The sequence below is a fragment of the Plasmodium malariae genome (genome assembly GCF_900090045.1).
Source record: "Plasmodium malariae genome assembly, chromosome: 12".
In the NCBI taxonomy this organism is placed as follows: domain Eukaryota; phylum Apicomplexa; class Aconoidasida; order Haemosporida; family Plasmodiidae; genus Plasmodium; species Plasmodium malariae.
Window position 1 is genome coordinate 2,171,541 of NC_041786.1, and position 19,377 is coordinate 2,190,917.

Genomic DNA, 19,377 nt, shown 5'->3' on the forward strand with positions numbered 1-19,377 from the left:
TACTTATTGATAGGGGTATAAACTTTTCAAAAAATCACACAATATTTGTTTTCTTATTTATAGTTACACAATTACATTTTCGTTTTACGCGAAATGTAATGAAATATTATGATTTCTCTACGTGCAGAAATAAACAATGAAATGAGGTTTAATAGATCTTCAACCATCTTTATAATAAAACAATACATATATATGTATATTTATACACATACCTATACATACACATGAATGATTTAAAAGTTTATAGGAGTTATTTTACAATATATTATGTGCTCCTACATGACTGTTCAAAAACATTGAAAAGGAGAAGCGAATGTGATAGTTTTCACAACAATGATAATGATATGTGTATGTAATAAGAAAAGTAAGAAAATATATATACCCGTGGTGAAAGAATTTTTCTTTTTTCTTTAAGCAAATAAACGTATACGCATATTTGCGTGCAAGCGAATGAGTCTAATATTTTTAATTCCTTAATTTAATGAAAAAGAAAAGAAGTGAAGCTAGAAAAAACGTATATCGTATATGTAAACACATATATATGATCGTATTACACGAATAATGCCGCATTCGGGGGCCTTTACCCACGATATGAATATTAAACTTAATAAAATATTGTCTTGTTTGAAGTCATTATTTTGTATTTTTTTTTGGGGGGTTTCTATGTTTTTATGTTTCTATGTTTTTATGTTTCTATGTATCTATATTTCTATGTATCTATATTTCTATGTATCTATATTTCTATGTATCTATATTTCTATGTATCTATATTTCTATGTATCTATATTTCTATGTATCTATATTGTATATATATTTTTTTTTTTTTTTGACACAAGGCTCTCTAGTCTGCTAAGAAACAATACTGCATTTAAGTGCTGCAGTTGTCAGAAGATTAACTTTTTCATTTCGTAAAAATAAAAAAAAAAAAAAAAAGCTCAAAAGATTACTTAATTTTGAGAAGAGTATAATGTACACATAAATTATGTATGTGTACATATTGTCCAATACTCATAAAAATGAATAATATACAAAGTAATTTTAGTAAAAAAGAAAAGAAAAAAAGTATACATATATACATATATATATATATATATATATATATATATATATGCATAACTTCTTTCACTACATACATTATAATCTTTATCTTTTATTTTAAAATATAAAATATTTACGCATCATCACTTGACACAACTGCTAAAGCTGAAAATCTGTTGTCGCCTTGACACTTTTCTATAAACACCTTTTGTATTATATTTCCTGCATCCTAATTTGGGCGTAAAGTAAAAGTGTGCAGGGTGTATCAAAGTCTACCATACGGAAGAATATGCATATAAGCACATACATAGAAGCATTTCTTTATGTATACATATATATATATATGTTTATTCCCATGTATATGAATATGCTTATTCATATGTATATGCACGTGTATATGCATATGTTTATTCTTTTGTGTATATTAAGCAAATGCGAACTATTACGTAAATAAAATTTTTCGGAGTCGTTGAGCTGTGAATAACTGGTTCATCTTTTCGTCCATCCTTCAATAAACACAAAAAAAGAAAATTATTACATGACCAAAAAATTCAAATGACAAAAATAGTTTTGAAGTAAATTTTGATTTACCAGTTCAATTAGCTGCCCATCATTTTCTAAGAAAACAATGAAGTGTGTATCAACCTAATGTAAAAAAAAAAAAAAAAAAAAAAAAAATTATTTCATTTTATTTTATTTCAATTTAACTTATTTTGTTTTGCTTTATTTTAATAGATAAATATTTTTTTATTTTTTCTTTTCATCAAAAAAAAACTAAACATTACGTCATTATTTTCTCCTGCACTTGAGAGATCACCACAAAATTCATGGTGTAACAGCTCTATGCTCTTGGTGTTTTGGAATTCCTTAAAAAGGTAGAAGTAAAAAAGAAATAAAACAAAACAAAATAAAATAAAACAGAACAAAATAAAATGAAGCATAACAAAATAAAATGAAGCATAACAAAATAAAATGAAGCATAACAAAATAAAATGAAGCATAACAAAATAAAATGAAGCATAACAAAATAAAATGAAGCATAACAAAATAAAATGAAGCATAACAAAATAAAATGAAGCATAACAAAATAAAATGAAGCATAACAAAATAAAATGAAGCATAACAAAATAAAATGAAGCATAACAAAATAAAATGAAGCATAACAAAATAAAATGAAGCATAACAAAACAATATAAAGCATAACGAATTAAAACAAAACAAAGTAAAATGCGACTTTAAAACAATCACTTTTTAACCGCAAAAAAATAAAGAAAAAATAGTAAGTACGAAATGAAATAACAATAAGAGATATACAAAACGTTCTAAAATAACACCTGTCCTCTTTTTTCTGGAGTCATTTCTTTAACTTTGTCAAAAAAATTGTCCAAGATAGAGCCCTTATCTTATAATGTGAAAATATAATATATACAACTCATTATAAAAATAAGAAAAAAAAAAAAAAAAAAAAGAAATATTATTTTTTTTGGATAATTATCAAGGTCTTACCGAACTCAAATTTACTTTTCAAGTTACAGTGTACGTGGAAAAGAGCAATAGTCCCACATGAGTTGGGTACAGTCTTAATCAAAAAAGGTTTGAAAATAAGAAGTACATGTGTTAAGATGCAAGGAGAGGAAAATTTTCACTTAGTGTTGGGTCTTATACATGTAGAGTCATATGTACACATGTAACATACATGCACACCCACATATGCATAAAAACACACAAAAAAGTGTAAACATGTTCATATTATTCTTTTGATGTCCATAACAAATGCAGGAGGAAGCTTTACTTGTTTTATGAACCAAACGTTCTCATAAGTTAGTTTCAAATTCCCTTCACTTGAATTTATTTCGCTAGTCTTTAAGAAGTGAAAAAAGGCGATTGTGAAATTTTGTGATAAAACGTTGTACATATATATATAAAAAGAAAAAAGAAAATTTTAATATTGTTACTATATTTTCATTTAATGGATATAAAAATATGATTGCATGAACTGGTCTAGGTATCTGTTAATAAGAATTTGTTAAAAAAGAAAGATTTATATATATATATATATATATATATATATTTATAAATTTCTTTTATGTGAAGACTTATGGAGCATAAAGGTGGTCAATAGGGACAGGCATGAAAAACGTTCCTTTTATTTTTTGTACATATTTTGCTGCACATCAATACATTATAAAGTAGCACATTTGTAATATATAATATATTATACTATGTATTTTCTATTATTTTCTTATTTTGCTAATTTTTATAAAATGTAACATAGCCTTAACCATATCTAACAACTCCTTATCGAAACCATAAATGTCTACAAATTTTAACTTTGTTTGCCCAAGCTTACAGGAATATAAATACAAAGAATCTGGGTTAGATTCTATGGGAACCCAGGTATTATTCTTTCGCATATTTTTTTTTTTAACTTTTTAACAGTTCGTGTAAATATTTTATTTTTATAGCAGATCGCGTGAATTTTTTTTATATTAACTTGTTAACAATCCCTGTAAATTTCTTATTTAACTTTTTAGCAACTTTTGCTATTTTTTTATAGAAAACTTCTAAGAACTGTAAAAAAAAATTGGGTTTATATTTTCCTCATAATTTTTTGTTTAATTTCCAATTCTCAGCTTTCATTTTTTTTTTTTTTTCTTTTTGAGCTTGAAAAATTTATTTTTGTATTCCAAACATACTCTTACTTTATGAAACAATGCATAATTCAAATAAATAAAATAAAAAGTTGTGTTAATTCCAAAAATTAAAAAAATTACCTAAATTGAACAAAAAAATTTTTTTTTTTTTTTAAATATTTTTTTGTTTTCTTTTGATGACGATTTGATTTTTTCCTAACTCTAATATTGGGATGAAACAATGACATTCTTTTTTTTAAGAGGAGATTAAAGTGCAACAAAGTAGGGAACGGTATCCTCAAATAATTGTATCTGCCATATATACATACGCTAACATACATATATGTGCTTACTTACATATGCATGTTTTCGTAAACGTACCTTTAATCTCAAAAAAATAAATGATTGTGAACACTTTTATTTCAGCGTTAAAATAAATTTTAATATATATTTCTTTTTTTATAATTTATAATATAAAGGCTAAAATAAATGAAGCAACATTTTATGAAGCACATTTAACAGAAAAACATTTATCCTTTTTAAAGAGTGAGAATTCTTTCACAATAAAATACTAGTTCGTAACCTCAACAGAATATCAAACATGGCAAAGTCAAAAAATCATACAAATCATAATCAAGTAAGTGATTATAATATATATATATGTATATGTATATATATGTAAACCTCTTAATAAATCTTCTTTTTTCTCTTTTTTAAAGATCAAGGGGTTTTCCTGTTTTTTTATTGCATTATCTTTTCTCATTTAATTTGTATATATTTCTGTGTAATTTGGCCTTTATGAGAACGAACATTGAAATGTTAATATTTTTTATCAAGATCATTTTTGTAGTTTTTGTTACAGTTGGCATTACAGCATTTATTTTTCTTTTCATACATCTCACTCCGTTACGCACTCATGCATATACTTTTTTTTTTTTTTTCTTTTTAAAAAATAGAATAGGAAAGCTCACAAAAATGGAATAAAGAAGCCTAAGAAGCACAAATTTATGTCACGTAAAGGGGTATGCAAAACGCAAATTTCGTAAAGATTGTATTATTCTTAAATGTTGCTTCTTTGCCTTTTTAACAGTTTCCCTATATTTTACACATTGTTCTTTTCATGCTGTTCATTGCTAATTTTTCTCTATTATTTCCCCTTATTTTTCATTATTTAACATATATACACAGCCCAACTAGGTTGTTTCACCCATCACTATTTATGTTAACGTGTGTTAATGCATAAATTAAATACATCATTAGTTATAATTATTTTATAAGGAACACTGGTGGTACGTGTTTTTAGTTTGTACATTCCCACGAATAAAGTTCTGCATATTCATCATTTTGTTCAGTTGTTCGTTTATTCGTTTATTCGTTTATTTGTTTGTTTACATTTATTATTTTGTTTTTTTTATCGTTATCCCCTTTCATAGTTGGACCCCAAGTTCTTTAAAAACCAGAGATATTGTTTAAAAGGAATTTTAAAGAAAAAAAAAGAATTAAAATTAAAGCAAAAACAGGAAAAGAAAAATTAGAGAAGGCGCATGGATTAACATTTATGTTGTCCATGAAATTTTTGACCCTTACCATTTTAAACAGTTTCAATTTTTCAGAATATTTTACTATATTGCTTATTTATTTTTATTTATTTTTTTTTTCCATTCCCCAAATGTAGAATATATGTCTTTTTAAATAATTTATTGTGCCTGTATCTCAGCGACCCCATTTTATTCTAAGAATGCACAATTTTATACAACACATATGTATAATCATATGTGTTTTATGTATATATGTATATAAGCGTATGTGCACGCAATAAACGTTTTAACAAACTATGAAATAACACGAACAAAAAGAAATAGTATAACAGTTAAAATATTATAAATGAATTTTTATAGAAAATTGTATATATTTTTTGCTCATATCAGTGATGGGTGTGTATATATATATATATACACATTAAATATCCAACGCGCTATTTAAAAGATAATGTATATACAAGTAACATAAATAAATAACTAAATGTTAACATACTTGTTAATGTACTTCAAAATTTACACACATTTTAACTTCTACTTATTCATTCATGTTTCCTGTGTATGTTATCTTTTAAGATATTAGAAACGCTAAAAGGTACATAAACTTAACACAAATAACAAGTTTTGTTATCGTCTACATATTTTTAAGCGCTCTAACAAAGGTATTACCCAATATTTAAGTCTATTAAGATTCTCATTTAAATGTAAGTATTGTTAGGAAGAATAAAATTTTCACTAATTTTTTAATCTATGGTTTGTTATACATAAATATTTTTCTTGAAGGTCTTTCGAAATGATTTGTTATTATAGCCATTTCTTTTTATTTTATTTTATTTTATTTTTTATTTTTCTTCCTTAATTTTTAACATATATATTTGAAGTATATCCTTTTTATAATTTTATTTTTGCTTCTCATCATGAATATTATTTTTGTAGTTATTTTTATAAGGCCTTATCAAATCAACAACTTGTTTTTTTATTATGTAAATTTTGCGAACATTATTATAATTTCCAAAAAAAAAAAAAAAAACTATATATATAATATATATATATACCTTTAATAGTATCTATGCAAAAGGATGAAATGAAACTTACCTATATATTTGATCAAATGCTTATACATATGTATGCATACAAGTAATCTTCTTATTACATTGTAAGATGGTTTAACACATCAAAAGGGGAGTGCTCTTTGCGACATGAAAATTCTGTGTAGTTGAATTTTTGTATTGTCATCTAATGCAAAAGGATTTTATTTTTTTTGTTTTTTTGTACATACTATTTACAACTGAATTAGCTATCAGTAGCTGTAGTTCTTATATAACTAATTTTTTTTTTTTTTTTTTGTATATATTTATATACATATATATGCATACACACATTTATATATATTTTGTTTGTAGAGAAAAGGAGCTCTTTGCTTTTTTTTTTTTTTTCCCCGCTCATCTTTAATTTAATTATTATTTTTCTTTTTTTTTTATCACAAATATGTAAACATGATTTTCATTTCCTTGTAATTAAAATAACTTATGATATGAGATGTAAGAAAACGAACATAAATACACTTTCAAACATTTGAATACATTTGCGTACATATGCATGCGTTTGCATACATGTAAATACGCAGGAATACTTTTACGACCTCTTACATTAATTGCGCAAACTACTGCAAAAAAGGTGTAATAAGGGCATTCCTCCATATTTGCTCAAAACCGAATGTCGTCAATAAAAATAAATAAAGATGAAAGTAAAAGAGTGCACGTGTGGATTAAAAGTGCTATTGGCACACCGAATAGAAGACAATATAAGCATAAAAATATAATGTATCCATATTTTCGCATGTACAAGTCAGCATATAGGGCTCGAGATTCGAGAACGAGGCAAGCATTTTGGCCTTGTGTCGACAAATACCCTTGGCATACCCACCAAAAAAGGTGGATTAGGAGTGAAGACTTAAATATAAAATTCTTTTCCGAATATACAAACAAACCCCCGAACAAAAAAAACTTATTTGAAACATGTCACACACTGCCATTTAATGGAATTAACTGTCTTTTTTGGAATCCAATTTACCTGAATAGTCATAAATTTTTTTTAAAAAATGGAACAAAAAAGGCTCAAAATGATGAAGAAAACAAGGCGCATAATGGGGCGCAAAATGAAGTACAAAATGAAGCACAAAATGAGAGGCAAATTTTACAGCAAGATATGGATAGAGATGATAGAGCACTAAATGAGCAAAAGGAAAATAAAAAAGTTATAAGAATAAATAACTTTTACTATATTGTAGACAACAAAGCTAAGAACGATGTTTATTTTTATCTTAAACACATCAAATATACAATGAGACCTTTTCGAGGGAAAATAATTGGTGACCTATATTTAAATGAAAACAAAATTAAAAGTAATATCTCAGCAAATGGTATAATAAATGGCGAATGGAAATACTGCTTTCCTCATATTAAAATGCTTGATAAGTTAGCTAACATTACTCTAAGTAAAAATTTAGTGGATGCAGATTTAGACGGTAATATTATTGAAAGCTTGGTAATAGTAGACAAACACACGTACAGACCTCCATTACCTAAATGTTTTAATGAGTTATGATTACTTAGTCCTATTTCTTCATTCGTTGTAGATTGCTTTTTCTTTTTCCTATTCTTTTTTTGTATTTTTAAAAGAGGATCCATGACAAGCAATCCCAGATACCTCAAGGATGCGTATTTTTATGTGTATGTTTATACACACCCCTGTATATATATGTTCACTCAGCATAAATTCCGCGAATCCTAATATTTTGGCTCCATATACGTAATACTGCACGTCTGCACCACATACCTCAACTTTTTAAAGACACAAATATATTACGTAAACACAAAGCTGACTAAATAAATAAATCTTCAGTTGCACATTTCCTCAATGGGATGAAGTAACAAAAAAAAAAAAAATAATAATAATAATAAATAAATAAATAAATAAATACATACATACATAAATAAATACATACATACATAAATAAATAAATACATACATAAATAAATACATACATAAATAAATACATAAATAAATAAATAAATAAAATAAAATAAAATAAAAAAAAAAAAAAATACATTTTCCATTTTATGTAAAAAAGTACACAAGAGAACAAAAGCTATTCTTCATAAAATTACATGAAAAAAACGTTTCTTCATAAGTTACTAAATGAATAACGATTTTTTATAAATTTCCCCCAATAAATGTGGCTCAGTTATCAGTCTATTAATTTTTTCATGGTCCATCAACTTATTATCAGTTATAAAATCTATGCAAAATTTACATAATTGTTTGCAATTATTTCTATAACTCAACAGAAGAATATTTAGCACATTTTGTTCATTTGTATGATTACTAATAATTCGTTCACATAATTGCATTAAGCGGAATATATGGAATTTTGTACAAGTCACTAATATTTTTTCATACGTTTTAAGAGAATAATTCAAAGATAATTCATCTGTATAAAGGTAATTTATAATAATTAAAAATATGTCATACTGTACATCGTTTATTGGAATAATGAGATGATGATTGTATGGTGGACTTCCTCCAGTTGTTCGATCTTTTGAAAAATGTAAATCGAATAAGGATTTAAAACTTGAACATCTAGCTGATAAAATGGATCTACAAGCATAAATATACCTTTTTTGTACCATCAGAATAATATCCGAGTATTTATAATTGTTAACCATACATGCAAATGTTTGAGTTAATGAAGAAGATTCAACATATACATTTTCTAATCTTAGTGCATATACATCATTTAAAGAGTTCTTACCATCAAATCCAGCAATACAGTAGATAACATTTTTATAAAACTGAATGTTCATACTACTTCTTTTTGAAAAATTATTCCTTGTAAGTATTTTTTCCCATATCCTTTGTTTTATATCAAATTTGTAAAAATCGTTTAGACGTTCAGATGAATGTATATTATAACCTCCAATTATATATATGCATTCATTATATATAAAAGAACCCATAAAGTATCTTGCCATGGGTATCCTTCTCTTACTATAATAGCAGCAACAGTCTATTCCATTTATGTCCTTTTTATTATTCAAAAAATGGTTTCTTATTGTCGTTTCATTTATATTATATTTCATTTTAGTCCATATACCCGTTTCTAAATGATACTGATAAAAATAATTCAAATCATCATCATCTTCTTCTATTTCTTCCTTATATCCTCCAAATGTGTAGAAATAACCATCATATATATGACCAATAGTACAAGCTCTAGGACTAGGTATATCACCACTTTGTTTAATATGAATCCATTTCTCCTTATATAAATGAAATGCATACATTTTATTATGTAAGGTTATACCATCATATCCCCCAAATAGATATAATATTCCTGTATATTCATGAACAGCTAAAGAAAAACCAAATAACGATGGTGGAGCATACATGTTGCTTTGTTCTTTTATCTTTACCATTTCCCATTTTTCTGTGTTCATATCAAAAAAATAGAAATCATTCAACCATATTCCTTTCCCTTGATATCCTCCTAATATATACATTTTGTCTTTATATAAAAAAGCAGGGTTATTTTCCCTTCTAGATGGACATTTTTTATCATATATTTCTGTCCATTTATTTTCTAAAATATTGTATTTGTAAAAGTCATTTAATCTTTTCCCCTTAGATCCATACCCCCCAAAAATGTATATATAATTTTTATATAACACTGATGCAGCTCCACTACGTCTGGGAAAGTATGCATTTCTAACGAGTTCTTTATGTGAGTTATTCTTAGAAGTACTATCTGAATCAAACTTTTTATATTTTTTTATATCATTATTTGGCGAACATATCAATTTATTCCATGTTAGGATATTTCTACTCATATTTTTATTTGTAAACGTTTTTGCTTTTTCTTTATTACGTTTAAATAAGGGCACATGAAACCCGCTGTCTTCAAAATTGGTATTAACCAAAGGAGAATTCATTTTTTTTCTTTTTTTTACATTTAAAAAAAATTGCTAATTAAAGGACCGATCAATGAAGACAATTAATTCGAGATTATCGGGAAAAAAAGAAGAAAAATAAAATCAAATTGAATTACGCCACGAACACAAAAACAACATTGCCATTATTGTTCAGGACAAAAAACAAATGTGAACAAAAAGGGAAAATGACATAATGAAAAAAAAAAAAAATGTACACGACGATTTTAAATCTAAATAGAGTGCGGTGTTTAAATATGTACAGCATAGTCTGCATTTATGGCATATATAAATATATATATATAAATATACACATACATATATATATATATATTATTAGCAAAAAATAATGCTCGGGTACAACTTAATTTTACCAATATTTACCCTTATGCGGATGCAAATATATATATATATATAACCATACGCACATATAGGAGCAACATATAAAATAATAACAAAATTTTCCTTTACTGTTGTGAAAGCCCACAATTTGTAAATTACAGGATATTAAAAACATTTGTAGAAATTAATTTAAAAAAAAAGGAGCAAGAGAGGAAAGGAATTATCATAAATTAAACGGATTTAGCAATGTGTTTTTAAAAAAAAAATTGGACGCAAATAAAAATGTATTAACAAAAAAAATGTGAAAAGTGTGGAAGGTATGATAAATATGAAACGTATGAAAAAAGAAAAAAGATTAATAAAAATACATATAATTAAAGAATATATCAAGAAAAACAAATTAAATTGGTACATATTAATTATTATACTACAGAAAGACATAAACAAATACGCAACCTTTTAAATGAAATATTCAGACATATTGCAGTAATCAAATGAAAAAATAAATAATAATGAGAAAGGAGTTAAATAGTTAGATGGATTGATAATTATGTACATAAAATACATGTATGTACAATAAATGCATACACAATATTATGCGTTAAAAGGTAAAAAAAAAAAAAAAAAAAAAAAAAAAAAGAATGGAAGAATAGAAATAAGGAAAGAAGGATGGCTGTAAAAAACGTAGATACACATTAGTAAGGGCGTATGCATAAACTATTTTATCCGTCTGTGCATACGCACTTTCATAAATGGGTACACACGTATTATTGCACTTTTATACAATCACATAATAGCACATGACCTTCTCTGACAATATGTACAACAATTTTCGTCCTCTGGTTCATTCGTTGGACCTTGGGCAACTGTATATGATACACTCATTTCATTTGGAGGATAATTAAAAGAATTTCGTAAATAAGAAGTTGCGCTACTATTTGTAAAAGAATAGTTGCTTTGTAATTCGTTGTTGTTTTTCATTTTCTTTTCCAGTTCTAGTTGATTACACCTTATAATTAATTTTTCTACTTGTTTTTTATATGAATGAATAATGCCTTCTGACTCTTCTTTTACTAAGGTTAGTTCATTTTTTTCCTTAACAAGACTTTTTATATTCATATTTTTTTGTTGAATTTCATAATTTCTTATATTTAATATTTTATTTAGTTCTGTTTTATGTTCTTTCTCCCTTTGTAATAGTTCCAGCTCTTTTTTCTGTTTTTCAATAATAGAATCATAATTTTTTATTTTGTCATTTAAATCTTTTAATCCTTTTTCTCCTCTTTTTAATAAGGAAAGAACATCATTTGATCCATCGCTATGTTCACTATTATTTAATATTTCACTATCAAATTCTATTAAGAAAGTTTTAAATCTTTCTACTATGGCCATTTTTTCACTTAAAGCTTTTTTTAAATCTTGATTTATTTGTTTTCTTGCTCCCAAATCTTCTTGTAGCAATAATGTTTGAGGAGAGGATCTTTCCAAAAAACATCTATCACATACTCTAACTTTTTCTGCATAACTGTATTCACTTATCTTTATTCTATTGTCTGAACAATTGGAACAAAATACATTTCCACATGCTCTACAATGATGTTTCCTTACTCTTACATTAAAAAAAGCATTACAGCTATAGCAATTCGTTACTTCCTCATCAGGTACCCAAAAATGTTTCTTGTCATTTTCATTATTTTCTGCATCCCTAATATGAGATGCTGAATTGTTCAGGTACAATTCGTTTTCTGTATAAGGGCCCATATATATTTTTGCTAAATTTTTTTTTTTTTTTTTTTTTCACCTCTTTTTAAAGCTTTTTCTTAATATAATTTGAACTAATTAAATACAAACTCTCAAACGTAAAACATAAGTATAAATAAAACATTTTACCATACATACATTTATATGATTAAACGTATATTATACGTGCATTATACTAACATTATTATACTTACATAATACATATACATATATTTACATAGCATATATAAATTATGTATACATTAATCATAAAACTTCAATCATTAAAAAAATTAGAATTAAAAATTAAATATTATGAATTAAGAATTGTGAATTAAGAATTGTGAATTAAGAATTGTGAATTAAGAACTGTTAATTAAGAATTATATGTTATGAATTATAAATTAAAATTAATTTAACTTTTACCTAATTACACTATGTCGTCAAAATTTACATACGTAAATGTATATTATTATACAAATTTCATTTTTTGTTTTTTCTTTTTTGTTGCGTACTCTTTAGTAATTAATATTCCCAATTTTTCTACGCAAATAAATTTGTTCAAACTATTTATCGCAATATACAATTTTATATATTTATATAGATTATATATAAATGTATTTAACTTAGAAAAAAAGGCATAGCAGATAATTGTTTTATTACTGCACACGTATTTATATAAAAATAAACATACTTAAAGAGGACCTTTTTTTTTTTTTTTTTTCTACCCTGTTGAAAAAAACGCTTATAGCAAATACATAATATTAGGGATAAAATCAACATCAAAAATATTCTGTAAAATTTTTTCAAATTTAAAAAAAAAGGTAAAATTTAAAAAAGTTTAGGGGTTACATTTTATTTTATCTGCTTTTTCCTATTAAAGTCGAAAAGAGAAGCTAAAAAAAAATTTCAAAAATTTATACTACTTTTTTTATATACTTGATAATTTAAAATATATACCAAAAAGCAAATTTTAAGGCGATTAATCTGTAAAAATAGAAAAATAAATAGATTTAATACGGTTCAAATGTATTTATTTTCACTAGTACTACATTAAATATTTAATATATATATATTTATTTATTTGAATAAGAAACAGTTCTGAGTAATAATTAGAAATTCATAAAAAAAGTATAGAACAAAAATAATATATTAGGAAATAATGGTAATATATTTTATTATTATTATATTTAAATAATGCTGAAGACTGGAGCCAATTTTTTTTTTTTTTCCTTTTTTAATAATATTACAAATGATATTCTTCTTTAAAAAAAAAAAAATTATAATTAGGGTTAAGACTTGCATCTTTTTTTCTTTTTTCTTTTTTCTTTTCCGATCAGGTTTGTTTTTGATTTTTTCCTTTTTTGTATATCCTCTTTAGTGTTTTATATTTATATAGGAAAAAAAAAAAAATGAAATAAAATAGAAAGAAAAACAGCAGATTATAACAAAAGGGCATATTTATTTGTACGAGTGTTCATATTTTAATACTTGATATATTATTCTTTCAGATCCTTTATATGAATGCAATATGGTTAGCAAAAGGAAAAATAGCGTATGCTACCATACGAAGATGTTAATACATATAAGCTGTTACAAATAACAGATAGGTTATAATAATGTAGCTAAAATTTTATCAAAAATATGTATGGACCTATATATATATGTGCACATTCACGTGGATATGTTAAAATATCCCACTTAGTAATTCGTATGTTCATCTCCATTTTGTACATAAGGTAGCAAAGGTTCATTAATTACATTGACTGTTCCGTTGTTATCATGTGATATGGGGATTGACATGTAGTACAACAACCCCATTATATTATCCACAATATTTTTATTGCCTATATGAATTAATATAATATTTTTCATACACAAATTGCATAGTGTTGAATAGTCAACCAATGATGAAAAATCTGTACTTTCGTAGTGTTAACAACTCCGTTTAGAATTAGTTTTAACATTTTAGTAATATATTCCACCTATGATACTAGACACTAGTATGTCCTATTTTATATTATGTTTTTATTCCATCTTTATAAATATAAAATTAATATTGAATAAAAGTTTATGTAATATAATGGAATAATTAATCGTTAATGACCTTGCCAGGTACTATGCACATATACGTAACAAAATTTTGTTGGGAAAAAAAAGTGTACTTTGAATTAGTGGCAAGGGTACCATTATTCACGTATAACATATATTAACGAGACTCACAGGAATTTATTATTATAACTATTATTAATTAAAATATCATTAGTTCATTTTATTTGAGATTTTAAATTGTAAAATTTTGGTGTTTGTCTAACTATAACAGTCGAAAAGCTTATGATACATGCACAACTGCATGTAACTTAATTTTGTTCTATAAAAAAAAAAAAAAAGACTCAAATAACTTACCTTTTGCAGTTAGCCATACATGATTTATCAAGATTTTTGTTTTATTTTTTCTTTATTTTTTCTCTTTCTTTTTTTTATTTTCACTCGTTGCAATTCCTTTTACCGAAAATTACAGCCGTAGTCATTTAAATATTACCCTTTAATTCTTCCATATACAGTACATAATTTTATGTTTCATTTTTCTAGTATAATTCAGTGTAACCAAATTGAGTGAAATGATATCTTCAAATTTAGTATACATATATCTATACGAGATAAACTTTTTTAATTATAGTACGCTTTCTTTTTTTCCATTTTAAACATATAAATTTTTAAATATATATCTTGCAAATTATAAACAACGAAATATTTATGCTAAGTAAGCAAAATATTACACATATATATGTACATACATGCATATACGTATGTATTATATATGTGTATATATTTGTATACTGTAATATTTGCACGCCGTTATTAGTAAGCTTTTTTTTTTTTTATAATAATATGGTTAACTTAATTTAAAAGAAAAATTAACACGTTACATTGCGTTAGATTATAATATTGGGGGGGTATAAGTTTTTGTATATACATCTTTTTCTTTTTTCTTTTTATAATTCCATATGGGATAATTTATTATTACGTACTGTTGTGTATTACTGCACATAACTATAATCGCCATTATCGTATTTTTTACTAGAACTATTGAACTTAGTGCATATTTTATCATAACAAAATAGTGGGAATGGTGAAGAGCCACTGATACAATTTTAAAAATTCGCTATATGTATCAACTAAATTATATTTTCATTAAAAAATGATTAATTTTTTTTTTTTTTTTTCTGTTGTTTCTAGCTGTTATAAAATGCATATATATATATATATATATATATATACTAAGGGTAGGACAACAATCCTATTGCACATAAAAAAATGCATAGAATTGCACTAGAGAGCAGACTTTTTCTTTATACAAGGAATATATTTTTCATCATATATTGAATTAAAAAAAATGCTTTGAAAACAGTCTTTTTTGAATATGAAAAAAAAAAAATTAATTTTAAATGTTTTAAATTGGAAAAAAAAAAAAAAAAAAAAAAAAAAAGAAAGAAAGAAAAGAATGGCATACAATACAACATATGATAAATTTTTAGTATGAACTATTTTGCCGCCTACCACAGCATTATTCCTTCGGGAAAAATAGGAAGCACTCAAATTATTAATAAAAAAAATAATATAAGTTGTGTCAGTACATATAAGGAAAAATATAGAACGAAAAGAAGCAGAAAAAAGCGCAAACGTAACAATAAAGGCGAAGAAAACCTGGCTAACCCAAAAACAAGATAAATGAAGAAGAACAATGATCTTGTAATTACAAATAAAATACGTAGGGTCCAATATTGTGGGAGTTATGAGTTGAAGTAAAATGTATATGGCTATATATTACTTTTCTGTAATTCTTTTCGGCAAGTTGTACTTTTACATTATTTTAAAAAAATTTTCTTGCCTTTTTCTTTATCTTTTGCAAACCTCCCTTCTGTTAATCAGTTTACGAGCATCAAACAAGATTAAAAAAGTGAAACTTTTTTTATAGTTGTGCATATATATGCGCGCATAGATAGATACATCTCTATGCATACATCTCTATGCATACATATATATATATATATATATATACACATAAATTTATCTACTTATATATACATATGTATGGGTACATATGTTCACGCCTTATATGTACGCGAATTCATGTACATATTATGAATTATCATTAGAAAATGTTTAGGACTCAGGGGATAAAAAGATGGACTATGAAGAGGTTTTTATGTTTTTCCATCGGGACGGCATCAACAATATATTCTATACTTCTCATCCTAATGTCTATTCTTATACTAACTCATATGTCACATTACAATGAAACATTATTTATAGTAATATCAATACTTAATTGTATTTGTGCCATATTAATATTTATATCGATAGCGCACAAAAATGCCTTTACAGCCTATATAGCATACAATATAGTAGTAATAAACTATATAGTGGAAGCCATTGAATGTTTAATATGTGTTTATAATATATGCACATCTCATAGTGTTCAGTGGTATTATGATAATTTTGATTGGCATAGGAAAATAATATATAATTATAATATGTACTATGGAATTTTGGAAATGATAGTTCATGTATTTATGTTTACAATTGCTTATTTTGTTATTCAATTGGTATGGAGCTTTTATAGAATTTTACAAGTCGGTGGAAATATTTTTTCTTTTCAAAGAGCAGAAGACATTGAAAAAATTTTACACGGGACTAACTATTACTCTTACGGAACTATGACCAACATTCAGTCTTACTAGCACGTGTGCATGTGCACAACGAATATTCGTTTATTAATATAAGCATGAACACACACATGCGTATACGTATGCATGAATATATACATTCATGCATGTATATATGTTTCCACTGCTATGCATTGTATTATTTACTCTTTTATTGCATGTATTTCCCCTTATATGGCATTAACTTAATGAACGAATTAACTTCATTTTATCCTTATTTTGAATACAACCTTTTTTTAGTATTTAGCTTATTTCGTACATTTCCTATATTTGGTACTTTAACTTTATTATGTGCACTTATTTATTATGAAACTCTTTACATTGCTCTTGCTATCGCGTTTGGCCTATTTCATTTTATTTTACCTTTTCGATTTTACATTTTTTATTTTACCTTTTCGATTTTTCATCTTTGATTTTTCCCTTTCGATTATTTTACTCTTACTCTTTTTTTTTGTTTTTTTTAAATATTGTAATTCATTTAATATCCCCTCTTTAGGTATTTGCTGCATCCTTTTATTTTTTTTTTTGCAGACCGTAAAAATTAATAAGAACGTGTTTGCGTGCGTATAGTACTTACATACGTATATGTAGTATGTGTGTATGTTTATACACGAACATACTAACAAGACAAAAAATATGCTATTTTCAAGCAAATATATACGCATATTTTTACGCATACTAAGGGGACGCGAGAATATTCAACTAAAACCAAATGAACGATACGTATATATGGTATATTATAAGAATAATCAAACGCCTTAAATATTTTATGGAAATAATATAACTATCGAATACTTCCTTAAGTGACGTTAAAATAAAAAGATTTTAATTGCCTTAGCAAAATAGCTTGTAATATATATAATGATGTTGAAAAATTTTAAAAGGAAAGTGAAATTTCTTGCGAAATTTGCTTAAACGTTTAATGGCTAAGCGTGCATGCTTTAAAAATAATATTTTAATCAAAGCGGATACACGAAAAAATAGAAATAAAATAAAGCAAAGTAAAATGAAGCAAAATAAAATGGAGCAAAATAAAATGAAGCAAAATAAAATGAAGCAAAATAAAATGAAGCAAAATAATATGAAGCAAAATAATATGAAGCAAAATAATATGAAGCAAAATAATATAAAGCAAAATTAAAAGAAGCAAAATAAAATAAAGCAAGATAAAATAAAGCAAAATAAAATGAAATAAAATAGAATTACTCAAAATAAAAAAAAAAAAAATGCGCATCAACAAATGCAAACTTTATGTAAAGAAAGTGGGCCCTTATACTGGTTGCTAATGGTAAAAATTGTACACGCGGAATAATAATGATGTTTCTTATATAGGTAAATATATCCAAACACGGTCAATATTTTCCATATAAATTTTAAGAACCCATATGCACGCACATAAATGTCCTCACATGTACACCATGTGATATACAATAGAATAGTTTTCTTCACATTTCTTTTTCTGAAGAAGTTATGCAAATTGCCTTAACAATTTCAACATGCCTTGATGTTTCTTTTTATGTATGAAACCTTCTTATATACTTTAAAAAATTCCGTTCATTTATATAAAAAATATAATTTTTAAAATATCATAAATGTCTATTTTTTTCTTAATGCAACAAGAACAAAAATAAAATAAGAAAAACGTAAAAATAAATAAAGTATATAAATATAAAGAAAAATTTAAAAAGAAAAAAATCTGTAAATACATTGTTTTTTCCAAAGTTGATACGAATTCTTTGTTTTTCAAAATGTTAATATATATTATATAATTACCTACAAATAACATCTTTGTGTGGCTCTTAAATAAGCCATTACGAAATGAGATTATTGAAATAAATATATATGTAAAATTTTAGTTAGAGTCTTTACTTCATACGCAAATATGGAAGAAATACTAACATCCCTTAAAAAATATTTTTTATTATACATATATATATATATATATATATATATATATATATATATATATATATATATATATATATATATATATATTTATATATATATATTAAAGTTAAGGCCTCAAATTAACCTACTACATTATTATATAATCATAAAGAGGGGTTTTTGATTAAAACATAAGAATATATTTTTGGATGTGATACAACTTTATTTTATGTAACAAGGGGTTTAATAATCATAAACTGAAAATATATATATACTGTAAGTATGTATATATATATATATATTATATATGTATATATATATAAGCGTACGTATATTTTAATACGTACACTAAACATTTTTTTTTTTTTTTTTTATTTCGTGCTCATTTTTTTTATACAAAAATTTATTTAAAAAATATGGAAAGTAAAACAAAAAATTTTTGTAAATTATTTTATTTATAAAGTAATCAAAAAAAGAGAAC

General features: G+C 24.9%; 6 protein-coding genes across 6 annotated transcripts; 3 read left to right on the forward strand and 3 right to left on the reverse strand.

Annotated features, from left to right (window-relative positions):
* Window positions 1-1,171: 1,171 nt before the first annotated feature.
* On the reverse strand, window positions 1,172-3,452 carry UCHL3 (ubiquitin carboxyl-terminal hydrolase isozyme L3, putative; the record flags this gene model as incomplete). Its single annotated transcript, XM_029006791.1, has 9 exons — window positions 1,172-1,267; window positions 1,485-1,544; window positions 1,630-1,683; window positions 1,824-1,904; window positions 2,373-2,440; window positions 2,545-2,617; window positions 2,831-2,899; window positions 2,994-3,047; window positions 3,321-3,452. 9 exons carry the CDS (start codon window positions 3,450-3,452, stop codon window positions 1,172-1,174), a joined length of 687 nt encoding a protein of 228 aa, XP_028863245.1.
* An 820-nt stretch (window positions 3,453-4,272) lies between these two features.
* Window positions 4,273-5,206, forward strand: PmUG01_12056600 (60S ribosomal protein L29, putative; the record flags this gene model as incomplete). Its single annotated transcript, XM_029006792.1, has 3 exons — window positions 4,273-4,308; window positions 4,628-4,693; window positions 5,105-5,206. The coding sequence occupies 3 exons, from the start codon at window positions 4,273-4,275 to the stop codon at window positions 5,204-5,206; spliced, it is 204 nt and encodes a 67-aa protein (XP_028863246.1).
* Window positions 5,207-6,925: 1,719 nt separating this feature from the next.
* Window positions 6,926-7,816, forward strand: PmUG01_12056700 (conserved Plasmodium protein, unknown function; the record flags this gene model as incomplete). The annotated part of the gene is made up of 1 exon (XM_029006793.1): window positions 6,926-7,816. One exon carries the CDS (start codon window positions 6,926-6,928, stop codon window positions 7,814-7,816), a length of 891 nt encoding a protein of 296 aa, XP_028863247.1.
* Window positions 7,817-8,406: 590 nt separating this feature from the next.
* PmUG01_12056800 (conserved Plasmodium protein, unknown function) lies at window positions 8,407-10,200 on the reverse strand (the record flags this gene model as incomplete). The annotated part of the gene is made up of 1 exon (XM_029006794.1): window positions 8,407-10,200. One exon carries the CDS (start codon window positions 10,198-10,200, stop codon window positions 8,407-8,409), a length of 1,794 nt encoding a protein of 597 aa, XP_028863248.1.
* A 1,125-nt stretch (window positions 10,201-11,325) lies between these two features.
* Window positions 11,326-12,300, reverse strand: FCP (FYVE and coiled-coil domain-containing protein, putative; the record flags this gene model as incomplete). Its single annotated transcript, XM_029006795.1, has 1 exon — window positions 11,326-12,300. The coding sequence occupies one exon, from the start codon at window positions 12,298-12,300 to the stop codon at window positions 11,326-11,328; it is 975 nt and encodes a 324-aa protein (XP_028863249.1).
* Window positions 12,301-16,442: 4,142 nt separating this feature from the next.
* PmUG01_12057000 (conserved Plasmodium protein, unknown function) lies at window positions 16,443-17,024 on the forward strand (the record flags this gene model as incomplete). Its single annotated transcript, XM_029006796.1, has 1 exon — window positions 16,443-17,024. One exon carries the CDS (start codon window positions 16,443-16,445, stop codon window positions 17,022-17,024), a length of 582 nt encoding a protein of 193 aa, XP_028863250.1.
* Window positions 17,025-19,377: the final 2,353 nt, after the last annotated feature.